A 12,629-nucleotide genomic window follows, 5' to 3' on the forward strand; every position below is an offset into this window, starting at 1 on the left:
GTGGTCACACGTGTCCTGTAATCCAGCATTTAGGTAGTAAAGGCAGAGACAGAAGTGAGGGGATTTAGAGTTGGAGTCCAGTTGGGAAACAGAGAGTTCTAGGTCTAAGATTCTGGTTCAACTCTCCTGTTAATCTGTACGAAGGCTGCTCTCACCAGGAAGTTGAAAGTTTGGGCCAGAGAATCCTCAGACCTGTGACACTTGACATCTACACTTCCTCCTATGGCCCAGCCCCTGATGTCTGCAGCCTCCCTTCCTAAAGACTTAAGGCCCATAAGCTTGGCAAGAAGTATCAAGACTCTATCTGTTGTTGGGATAATCTTTTTTGTACACTGTGTGAAGAAGTGTCTCTGTCCTTCCTCACCTGCCTAAGGCACCTTCTGATTGGTTTAATAAAGAGCAAACAGCCAATAGCTAGGCAAGAGAGGATAGGCAGGATTTCCAGGGAGAGACGGAAACTCTGGGAAAGAATCCGAGGTGTGAGAGATTCACCAGTGAGAATCGGAAGAAATAGGACTTATGGTACTGAGGAGAGATAACAAGCCATGTGGCAAAACATAGGTGAATATAAATTAGTTCATTTAAATTTTTTTGTTTTCTTTTCGAGACAGGGTTTCTCTGTGTAGCTTTGCGCCTTTCTGGACTCACTTGGTAGCCAGGCTGCTCGAACTCACAGAGATCTCCGTGCTCATGTACTTGGGAGCTGGCAGACCAAAGAAAGCGCCGTCGTCGTTACAGTCTGTCCTGGATCTATGGTTGTGAGACCTGGCTAAAGGTGGTCAGGAAGGCGAAACTCATAGACCGTCTGAGTATATCTTGCTCGAACCTTGCTAAGCAAGTTCAGATTATGTTTTTTAATTGAGTTGCAGACTTTAAGTCTTTTTTGGAGCATGTTTGCCTTGTTAGTTTTCTTTCTCAACATGTTTTTGCCTTTTATACTGTATTTAAATTTTTATCTGATTAATGTGAATTGCCTTTTAATGGGCATTCAAAATACACAATGTTCGAAATGAACAGTCTGACTCTTTCTAGAGAAACTAAAGAAATATCTATTTCATCCAGACACCAAAGATAAGCCAAAGAAGAGAGTCCATCCCAGTTCAGCTTGGCGAACCAATGAGTTCATTAGTCTTACAGGAACTGAGTGCTTACAGAAGCGTGGATTGACTCAAAGACAAGCCACACCACCTACAATTCCCACCTCAGCATGGGGATGACCCACAAAAGCTTCACCACCAGACTCCCAACCGCAGTCAACTGTCCACCTCCTGTATGCTCTAGCATCCCCTAAGACCAGGGGTGCAAGATTATGTACAGCTTGTGGCCTGGGCTCTCAGGAGAAAGTAACATTTCCCTTTCCCTTCAGTGAGGAAATGACAATAGCCCTGATCTCATGACCATGTCCTGTGACTGATCCCAGCTTCTCTGATGAAAGACAGGGATGCCACATCACACCTAGAGAGCAAGTTCCACCATCCAGTGAAAAGAATTTCTTTCATCTTGCCTCTTAACCTCTTCATTTTTCCCCCCTAAAATAATATTTCTTAAGTATCACTGCAGAAGTGTAGATATCTACACTAATACACAGCATCTTTTAAAATATCATAGATATGTATATATAGTTAGTTTTGCCCCCTTTTGTACTTACCATTAAATATTTAAATGAAACACCACCAAATTTGAGTGATTATTCCATATGTTTATTTTATTTTTTAGGTTTATGGTATTAGGGATTGAAACCAGGACCTCCTGCATACAAAGCATGTACTCTTGGCTACATCCCCAGACTATTTCATTATAAAAAGTTTGCCTTTTTTTAATATGGCTACACACACAAAATATTGTGTCAATTTGTCATAATTTCTTTAATGCTTCTTCCACTCTTGCTATAAAATAAGCCTACAGTAATCAAATTATTCATTTTTGTTTTTGCATTACAAATGACTGAAAGTGGGATTGCTGAGTTATTGGGTAACAGGTTCATCTTTGATTGGTGGAATCAACTCTTTTAGGGATGCCCTTTGGTGTTCAGGGGTCCTCACTGCTTTCCCCTTCTCGATGACCTGAACAGCTCGCAGCAAACCGTCCTGCAGAGCCTGGTTCTTTACCATGTTGGTGATCATGAACGTGACATCTTTGATGTACATCCGTCTTACATGAGCAGCATAGTGTTCTGCTTTGTTGCCGTGGGCGATGAAGAAGGTACAGAGTGCTGTGACATCTCTCTCTTGCAGTCCATATTCCTCCAGGACAGACTCCCACACAATTCTAACGTGCTTGTTCTTGACTTGTCGTCTAAGGACGGAGGCTAAGGTTGGAAGACTTCTCACCAGGTCTGGAAGCTTCTGAAGCACTCGAGTGTGCAAGCAGATAAGGACTTCAATGACATAGCTATATAAAATATTCAGTTCCATTGAGGTGAACCTATGAGAAATGTGGAAAGCTCCTTAAATGGAATAGTCTGTGTACAAACGTAAGTTACATTGGATTAGGTTGACCCAATGTAAACCCACTAGGAAACCAGCCGTGTATTTCAGAAGTCCGGCCTGCACCAAACTGCCTAGCTGAGTTCTCAGGCCCCCCATTGGATGAGCGTCCCATGGTGAGGGAGTTCTGTTACTCAGCCCCGTCCATAAGACCAGCCGGTGAGAGACTCACAGGGTGGGTACTGTGGTGCCTGGCATAAACACAGATCAACCTTTTCTGAATGAAGGGAGCCCAGCCTGAGTAAAGCCGCTGGGACGTACTAAACATAGTTTTGGAATGGCCACCGAAAGCCCTCACAAAGCCACAAAAGCCAGGATTTCTCAACTGTTGCTCACCCGAGGGCCAGAACCGCTGTCCATATCTCATCGTGGGCTGCTTGGCTGGCCAAAGTCTTGCTATGGTGTTCAAATTGCTGTGTCAGGTTATCCTTGGTGACGTCTAGTTCTCTGAATTGCATGTCTAGAGCTTGGAGCTTGTTCTCTACCCTACAGGATTAAAGAATCAAAGGTAAGTTCAGGCCAGGGTAAACCTAAGACTAATAGATTATTTACAACCCCTGCCAAATTTAGATGGGTACTTAGAGTTAAAATGTGAGCAGGGGTCCCATTTGCCAAGCCCTCTACTGACTGACCTTGCTCTTCATGTTGGCAGACTTCTGACTGTCTAGTTAGTTGTTCCTGTGTCTAGTGCAACACTTAGACTTCACAGACTATCAACAAGCATTACTTCTCATGACTCTTAAGAAGTGAAGCTGTCAGTTGTTGCCTTTTAAGGACGGATTTATTTTGTGTGTGGATGGAGGGTTTGGGGTGCATGTGTGGAAGCCAGAGGACAAATTGTAATTGTAGGAGTTATTTTCTCCTTCCACTATGTGGTTCTTGGGGTGTGAACTCAGGTGGTAAGGCCTGGGCACCAAGTGCCTTTACCAGCTCAACCAGGTGATATGGAAAGTCTTATTATTTGTGTACTCAGGAGTCAGAAACCGCTCCTGCCCCATTTTTATTTTTTAGTGAGGGAAAGTTTATTTGTTAGAGCTGTGAAAGTCCTGATTTTGCCATTTTAGAGATAAAGAAATTAAGTTTGAAAAAGACCCAATCACTTAAGTGGCGGGCGCTAGAACCAGCGGACGTAATAAAGTGGCTTTCTTTACCCTGATAGGACTTTGCAGATCCATTTTTACTTCAAGGATCAGCTCAAATTCCACCGTGTGTGTGTGTGTGTGTGTGTGTGTGTGTGTGTGTGTGTGTGTGTGACGGTAATGCTGAGGACTGAACCTAGGGCTTTATACCTTCTATGCCAGAGTTCTATCACTGAACTATGTCCAGCCCTCCACTCTCTTCTTAACCCCACTCTCTGGGGAAACCCTTGCCTCTATCATGCAATACTTCTTGTTTCAGTTTGCTTTGCATGAAGTAAAGTATAAATTCTACATAGGAGACCAGTGGCCATTTCTTAGAGATATTATTCCTGTCTCCCAATAACTAGCAGAGGCATTATAGAGAAGTGGTAACTTATGTCCAGGTCATACAGCTGACACCTATGACGAGAAAGAATGACCTGCTGAGGTCACAAGAGGACTGAAGTAGCTCTGAGTAGCCCTGAACACCAGAGGCACCATAGCACTAAGACTGCACCTAAATGAGCCACAAAGAGCTAGGGTGACAACTCACTGGCCTGAAAGCACCACATGGTCTTTAATGAAGGAAGGGATAAGAAAATAGTTATCTCTCCAGTGACCTCAACACTTTGTGGCTGCTCAAGATTATGTCCTGACCCTGTTCTCTTGGTCCTCCGTTTCTCCCAATAGTAACTGAGTTTCAGGTACCATTTTTCTCTTAGACTTATACTCTCATCTGTTACGTGCATTTCTCCCTAGGTGGAGACATCGAATCCAACTGTCCTAAGCTTAACTTGATGAACTCTCTCCTCCACCTTCAGAAATTATGATGGAGGAATTTTCTCTCAGTTTTGGTATCAATTCACACCTAGATAAAAGTTGGTATGAAATGTGTATTTTATAGGAGTATGAAGCCTGTGAGGCTTATATGCAGCAACCTCTGTTTTCGAGTCAAAACAACGCCACCTGACGGTCTTTAACCTCAGACTTGAAGCTGTAGTGCTGTAGATCATTGCTAGTTTGAACTCTAGAAATGAGCTGTAGCTTGTCGATAACAGTTTATAATTGCAGAAGTTCTTTGGAATACCCCGCCAAAAGACATGCGGACCACTCTAATAAATGCTGAAAAAAGAATGTACAGCTGGCTCATCAGGTTAAGGTGCTTACAGCTGACCTGGTGACCTAACTTCCATCCCTTAGCCCAACATGGTGGAAGGAAAAAAACCAACCCCTTCCAGTTTTCCTCTGACTTCCACGTGGGTGCCTGTGGCATGCACAACCCCTTCCCACCACATAAATAAATAATTTATTATATATTAGAGCTGGGTGGTGGTGGGGGCATGCCTTTAATCCCAGCACTCGGCAGGTGGATCTCTGTGAGTTCAAGGCCAGCCTGGTCTACAGAGCTAGTTCCAGGACCCTTAGGGACACACACACACACACACACACACACACACACACACACACAACTGTCTCAAAAAACAAAAACAAAGAAGGATTGGAGGAATGGGTTAGTGGCCAAGTGTACTTGTTCTTGAAGACCTGGGTTTGACTCCCAGCCCCCACACAGTGACTCATAGCTGTCACTGATATCTCTAGTTCTAGGGGATCTGATGCCCTCTTCTGACCTCTGAGGGAATCAGGCACACATGTGGTACACATACAATAATTCTAAAAAGAATTTTTAAATTAAAAAAAAATGTAAATCTGAGAGTAATGTTTCCTACCACAATTCCCTAGCTCAGTTAACAGCCTTACAGTCTATTCAGTTGTTTGAATTAGAAATCTAAGAATCATTCTCAACCCCTCACCCACAGCTGATATCTATTTAACCCACCTCCCACCTGTCATACCCAGTAAACCAGTCCATCTCCTTTAGCCTGGTCCTAGGACTACCATAGTCTTACTGAGTCCTTGCTCCAGCCTCCAATTCATCCTTCACATAATTCTCTAAAATACTGTTATGATCATATTTTTAGATTTATTTATTTATGTATATGAGTGCTGTATCTGCATGTACGTCTTTATGCCAGAAAAGGGCATCAGATCCCACTACAGATAGTTGTGAGCGACCATGTGGTTGCTGGGAATTGAACTCAGGACCTCTGAAGGAGCGGCCAGTTGTGATCATTTAACTCAGCTAAAAATGTATTTTTTTATGCCACCTGACTTTAGAGACGAACTGGATCTCCTCAGCAAGAAGCAGAATGCCTTTCTGAGTCTTCTCACACATTCTAGTTGCTAATCTGTAGTTCCAATCTTTTGTGAGGTCAAAATGTAGTTTTCTCACTATAAAATTCCTCCTCCTATTTATTTCCTCATAAACTAATGCAGATGCTATGATCCGGCAAAGTATCCCTCTGTGAAGAGCCACTTCCTTAGGTCAAATGGGTTGATCCCTCCTTCGTGTTCTTTTGGTCTTTTCGGAACATCACTAGTATAAGGTCATGTGTATTAAACTGTATTTGAGAAAACAATTCTACTATTCCTGTAGGCTATGAGCTCTTCAAGGGAAATAGTTACATTTTACTTATTTCTGTGAATCTAGCATGAATTGAACGAAGCAGATTTTTTTTCTTGATTCCTGTGTGTGTGTGTGTGTGTGTGTGTGTGTGTGTGTGTGTGAGAGAGAGAGAGAGAGAGAGAGAGAGAGAGAGAGAGAGTGTGTGTACATGAGTACACATGCAGATGCAGGGGATTTAAAAACCAGGGCCTTTCAACTACACAAACATTCTACTACTGAGCTAAATCCCAACCCCAAAGATTTTTCTTTATTATCAGTTTACATATTTTTTGAACCTGCAAGACTCCAACCACTTTAGCAAACACAGTTCTCTGTGTATGGCTGCTGTTCCCTGCTTATTTCTGCTCTTCACTCTTCACTCCCCATCTTGTGAGAAGAGCAGACCCTGGCCCTATTCCCTCCCTGGAGCCCCGAGCCACCTTCTCATTGCTTCCTTCAAGGATATCAGGGTTGTGCTTTCATGGTTCATCTTCTTTAGGAAGGGGAAAGGAAATAAAGCAAGATGAAGCCCCTGTGGAGGCTGAGAGCTGCTGTTTTCCGCTCCGCAACAGGCAGCAGCAGTGGGAACATCCCATCTAAATTCTGCCTGGAAGGTCACTAAGCCCGTGAAGCTTTTAATAGCTTGAACATCCAAATATAGTTTCAAAGAACCAATGGTGTGAACACAGGTGTCCTGGAGTGCACTACGACATTTGCCTTTGAGAACAGACCAAGCCACTATAGGACAACAAGGCACCACCCACAAGTACAGCTTTGTTTATACTGGGAAACTTGTATAGGAACACGCAAACAGATACGCTACTCTACAATTAAATTTGATGGAGATGCGACTTTCATTTGAAAAATATTTATTTGCTGTACATGAGTGTTTTGTGTGCACATAAGTCTGTGCATCAGGTGCCAGAAGAGGGTGACAGGTCCCCTGGAACTAGAGCTACAGATAGTTGTGAGGTCTCATGTGGGTGCTGGGGGGCCAACCTAGGTCCTACAGAAAAGCAATAACAAGTGCTGTGGGTTTTTTGTTTGTTTTTGTTTTTGTTTTTGTTTTCAGACAGGGTCTCTCTGTGTAGCTTTGGCTCTCCTGGAACTCCCTGTAGACCAGGCTAACCTGGAACTCACAGAGATCTGCCTACTTCTGCTCCCAAGTGAAGGGATTAAGGATGAGTGCCAGCATGCCTAGCTAACAAGAGCTTAACTGTGAGCTATCTCTCCAGCCCCGGGTTTCATATTTTAGTTGCTTTTTTTTTTTTTTACTAAATTACAATCTAAATCAGTTTTTAAAGAATGCCTTACATTTTTATGATGATGATGGTTTTAAAATTAAAAATCTAACCAATGGTAGAAATTATTGAGGGCTACTAGTAGTATCAAATGAGGAACTGATAGAAAAATACAAGTGAAACAGGATTTCTCTGTGGTACAGTGGTTTGAGTCTGTAGTCCCCCTTTCAGGAGACTAACACAGGAAGGTCTTCCCAGCCTATGAACTCAAGGCCAAATGGCCACATCTTGGAACCCTTTCTCAAAACAAAAATTAGTTACCTGTTGCTGTTATTTTTAAAAAAGCAGTAAATAGGCAGAGACTCCAAAAATCATAGAAGATAACAGTAGGTCATAAAGGTTCATTAGGAAATGCTCACACTGAAGTAGGAAATGCTCACACTGAAGTAGGAAATGCTCACACTGAAGTAGGAAATGCTCACACTGAAGTAGGAAATGCTCACACTGAAGTAGGAAAGTGCTCATACTGAAGTAGGAAAATGCTCACCCTGAAGTAGGAAAGTGCTCACCCTGAAGTAGGAAAGTGCTCACACTGTCGGTGGGTTATCCTTAAAGGGAAGAGTTATTATCGGAGCGGGAGAGGATATGAAGAATTACTACCGACTGCAGAGTTTGTACGAGCAAGATCACAGAGATGGCAAGGCAACGGACTAGTTCAGGATCTAGGAGTATATGTCTGCTTCTTTGTCTGTTGAGACAGGGGCTTGCTATAACTCTCTAGCCATGCCCTGCCTCTGCCTCACAATCCTCTTTGCCCTAGCTTCCCAAGTGCTAGGGCTACAGGTGTGCACCAAGTCCGGCTCACGAAGGTGTTCTGATCAAATGAGTCATGTGAGCTTAAGAAAACATTTAAGCTTATAAGAACTAAGTCATGTTTGTTCACTCACTGAAGAATTTATTCCCATCAATACTTATTGAACATCATAAATGTTAATTAAATGGATAATACCTATGAATGATGAGAAGGCAAAAATCCTCCTCCCCAGGGAATATGCTAGCAGAGAGGAACAGGGATAACAAAGCTAAAAATGCTGCCGGATAGCAAAGCAAATGTCAACAGAGTGAAGTGACCATCTACAGAACAGGAGAATGTAATTACAAATCACACATTAAACAAGGGCAAACATCCAAAATAGACACAAACCTCCAAAACCTCAATAGTAACATACTACTAAAAATAACACAATTTCATTTTATTTTATTTACTTTGTTTTATTTTGTTTTTTGAGACAGGGTTTCTCAGTGTAGTTTTGGTGCCTGTCCTGGATCTTGCTCCGTAGACCAGGCTGGCCTCGAACTCACAGAAATCCACCTGCCTCTGCCTCCCGAGTGCTGGGATTAAAGGCGTGCGCCTTTAATTTATTTTTATGTTTATTTTTATGTGTACATGCGTTTTGGCTGCACGTGTCTGTGTACCATGTGCTTGCAGTACCCATGGAGGCCAGCAGAGGGTACAGATCCCCTTGGAACTGGAGTTACAGATGGCTGTTAGCAGCTACGTGGGCAATGGGAATCAAACCAGGGTCCTTTGGAAGAGCAGCTGTCTCTCCATCCAGAACAATGAACCTGCCTGAGATTTTGAAACTGAAGGAAAGTGTAATGGCTATTCTTGTCACCTTGACTACATCTGGAATTAGTTGAAATCCAAAAATGGAGGACACCTGTGAGGGGTTTTTGCTTAATTTGAAGTAGGTCAAGTCAATCCACTTCTAATCTGGATCTTTGAGAGAGGAAGGCACATGCCTTTAATCTGGATCTTTGCTTTATCCCAGCCCCCGACTTCAGCAGGCATTCCCTGGGAACACGCCAGCCAAGCCTGCCAGAGAAGCAAATAGGCCAGCAAAGCAGGCTAGCTGAGAGCTTCATATCCCCATTCTCCCTGCTCTCCTCCATATCCAATGCCCAGTCCCATGAGCTCTGTGGCAGACTACCAGTTGTGGCCTCTCTTCATTCTCTGTCCCCATTCCCAGGGGACTAAGCAAATTCTGGTGGAATAACCTGTTTTCCTCCCTCCCATGAACTCCCTCAGCCTTCCCCCTGCTAGTGCATCGCCATTCCTAAGTATCAGTTCCCAATTCCTAGAAACACATTTTACCTGGAACCCCCAGTGGCCACACCTATCAGGATCCCAGAAGAATTTCCTACCAGACAACACACAGTCACTACACTCTCCAAAGAACCAGATAGTGCAACAGTAACCAAGGAACAAAACACCCACCTCACAAAGACAACCAGATGTCAGCACCTAGAATTACAATCTTCCCAAACCCAGATGCCTAGATGCCAGCATAAAAACACAATCAACAACAGCCAGGACAATATGTCTCCACTAGAGCCCAGCAACCCTACTGCAGTAGGCTCTGAGTACTGCACCATAGCTGAAACACAAGGCAAAGACCTTAAAATAGCTTTTTATGAATATGAGAGAAGCCCTTAAAGAGGAAATAAATCCCTTAAAGAAATGTATGAAAAAAACAAAGAGTGGAAGGGAGTAAAGGATCAAGACCTGAAAGTGGAAATAGAATCAATAAAGAAAACCCAAACGGGCTAGAGAAACGGCTCAGTGGTTAAGAGCACTGGCTGCTCTTCCGGAGGACCTGGGTTCAATTCCCAGGACGTACATCTGGGCAGCTCACAACTGTCTATAACTCCAATTCCAAAGGATCTGACACCCTCACACAGACACATATGCTAGCAAAACACAAATGCACATAAAATAAATTTAAAAAGAAAGAAAACTCAAACAGAGGGAAATCTGGAAATGAAAAAGTTGGGAAATTGAACAGGAACCTCAGAGGCAAGCCTCATGAACAGAATATAAGAGATGCAAAAGAGAATCTCGGACAAGAAGACATGAAGAAATGGACATCAGTCAAAGAAAATGTTAAACCTAAAAAAGTCTGGCACAAAACATCCAGGAAATCTGAGACACTATAAGAAGACCAAATCTAATCATCTAAGAATAGATAAAGGATGGGGCTGAAGAGATGGCTCAGAGGTCGTTGGCTACTCTTCCAGAGGGCCTGATTTCAATTCCCAGCAACCACATGGTGGCTCACAACCATCTGTAATGAGATCTGGTGCCTTCTCCTGGTGTGCAGACATACATGCAGATAGAACACTGTACATATAATAAATAAATCTTGAAGAAAAAAAAAAAAACAGAGGAAGGAGAAGAAACTCAGCCCAAAGGCACAGAAAAAAAGTTTCATTGAAATCACAGAAGAAAATTTCTCTAACTAAGAAGTAAATGCCTATCAAGTTACAAGAAACACACAGAAACTGGGTGGTGGTAGCACATACCTTTGATCCCAGCATTTGGGAGGCAGAGGCAGGCAGATCTCTGAATTCAAGGCCAGCTGGTCTACAGAGTGAGTTCCAGGACAGGCACAAAGCTACACAGAGAAACCCTGTCTCAAAAGAAACAAACAAAAAAAAGAACCAACTCCTCGAGGCCATGGTACAAAGCACATACCCACAACCCCAGCATTCAGAAGACTGAGGTATGAGGATTCCAAGTTCAAAGATAGCCTGGGCTACACACATTAGAAAAAGAAACAGAAACAACAACAAACCTTTTAGGCCTGGAGAGATGACTCCAGGAGTTAGTTAAGAGCACTGGCTGCTAGCAGTTCAAGAGGACCCTGGCTTGACTCCAGCCCACACGGCGGCTCACAACTCTAGTCCCAGGGCATCCCAGAGGATCCATCAACTTCCCGAGGCTCCACAGACAAACATCCAGGCAAACACTCATACACATAAAGTAAAATTAAAAAGTAAATAGATCTTCTTGCTGAATTAGTATATCACTTACTTTATGCATTCTCTATTTAGATTTTTTTTAAGTCTTGAATATTTTACCTTTTTTTTTTTCTTTTTGGTTTTTCAAATAAAGGGTTTCTCAGTGTAGCTTTGCACCTTTCCTGGAACTCACTCTTTAGCCCAGGCTGGCCTCGAACTCACAGAGATCTACCTGGCTCTATCCCCCGAGTGCTGGGATTAAAGGCATCATGCACCACTACCACCCATCCTTTATTAAAAAAAAAAAAAAATTGCCAGGTGGTGGTAGCACACGCCTTTAATCCCAGCACTTGGGAGGCAGAGCCAGGCAGATCTCTGTGAGTTCCAGGCCAGCCTGGTCTATGAAATGAGATCCAGAACAGGCTCCAAATCTACACAGAGAAACCCTGCCTTGAAAAAAACAAACCAAAACAACAACAAAAATTTAAAAGACTTTTTTTAAATGAAATATACTTTGACATGAAAGGTAAAAGTTTTCTCATTATTTCTTGCTACTCCCACTGCTACTGTTGAATGGAGACTAGATGATGGATTATCAAAGAGGGAGCATATTTACTCTTGTGTAGAGTGCCTGTTAATTCTGGGGTCTATGCATTATGTCTACCAAACAACCAAAGTATTTTTTGAATGTATGACTGCTAAGAAATATCCTAGGCATGGCTCATTCAGTCAAACAGCCAATAACTGAATCCTCATCAATGGTCTACCTTTTATTAAATTTTAGAAAAATATCTCTGTGGCTCAGAGGTTAAGAGCACTGGCTGCTCTTCCAGAGGTCCCAAGTTCAATTCCCAGCAACCACATGGTGGCTTACAACCATCTGTAATAAGGTCTAGTGCCCTCTTCTGGCGTGCAAGCATACATACAGGCAAAACACTGTATACATAATAAATAAATAAGTCTTAAAAAAAATCTCTGGCTAGGTGTGGTGGAGTAGCCCTTTAATCCCAACACTAGGGCTGGGGAGGGGGTGGAAGCAGGAGGATCACTGTGAGCTCAAGGTCAGCTTGGTCTACACAGTGAGCAATAGGACATCCAGAAAGACCTGCCTCAAAAAAAATAAAAAAAGAAAAAAAGAAAAGAAAAGAAAAAAAGAAAAGCCAAACCAAAACATCTTTCCCTTCCTTCCCTATCCTACCTTTCTTTCTCCATCTCTCCTTTCTTTCTTTCCCTCTTCCCTTCCTTCGTTTACCTTTCTCTTTCTGGGACAGGGTCACTGGCTCAAGTTCCTGAATGCTGGGATTACAAGCATGCACCATCTACCTGGATACATTATTATTTCTAAGGTCATAATTAAAAAGATTTATTTATTTATTTATTTATTTATTTATTTATTTATTTATTTATTTATTTATTTATTATGAATACAGAGCTCTGTCTGCATGCATGCCTGCAGGCCAGAAGAGGGCACCAGATCTCA

At 42.6% G+C, this 12,629-nt stretch overlaps 1 protein-coding gene across 1 annotated transcript; it reads right to left on the reverse strand.

Moving 5' to 3' along the window:
* Nucleotides 1–1,684: 1,684 nt before the first annotated feature.
* Smco1 (single-pass membrane protein with coiled-coil domains 1) lies at nt 1,685–6,989 on the reverse strand. The gene is made up of 3 exons (XM_028894119.2): nt 6,548–6,989; nt 2,823–2,972; nt 1,685–2,424 (listed from the first exon to the last, which is right to left on the reverse strand). Exons 1-3 carry the CDS (start codon nt 6,595–6,597, stop codon nt 1,965–1,967), a joined length of 660 nt encoding a protein of 219 aa, XP_028749952.1. The 5' UTR covers nt 6,598–6,989; the 3' UTR covers nt 1,685–1,964.
* Nucleotides 6,990–12,629: the final 5,640 nt, after the last annotated feature.

The sequence above is a fragment of the Peromyscus leucopus genome, chromosome 12 (assembly GCF_004664715.2).
Source record: "Peromyscus leucopus breed LL Stock chromosome 12, UCI_PerLeu_2.1, whole genome shotgun sequence".
NCBI classification, from domain to species: Eukaryota; Metazoa; Chordata; class Mammalia; order Rodentia; family Cricetidae; genus Peromyscus; species Peromyscus leucopus.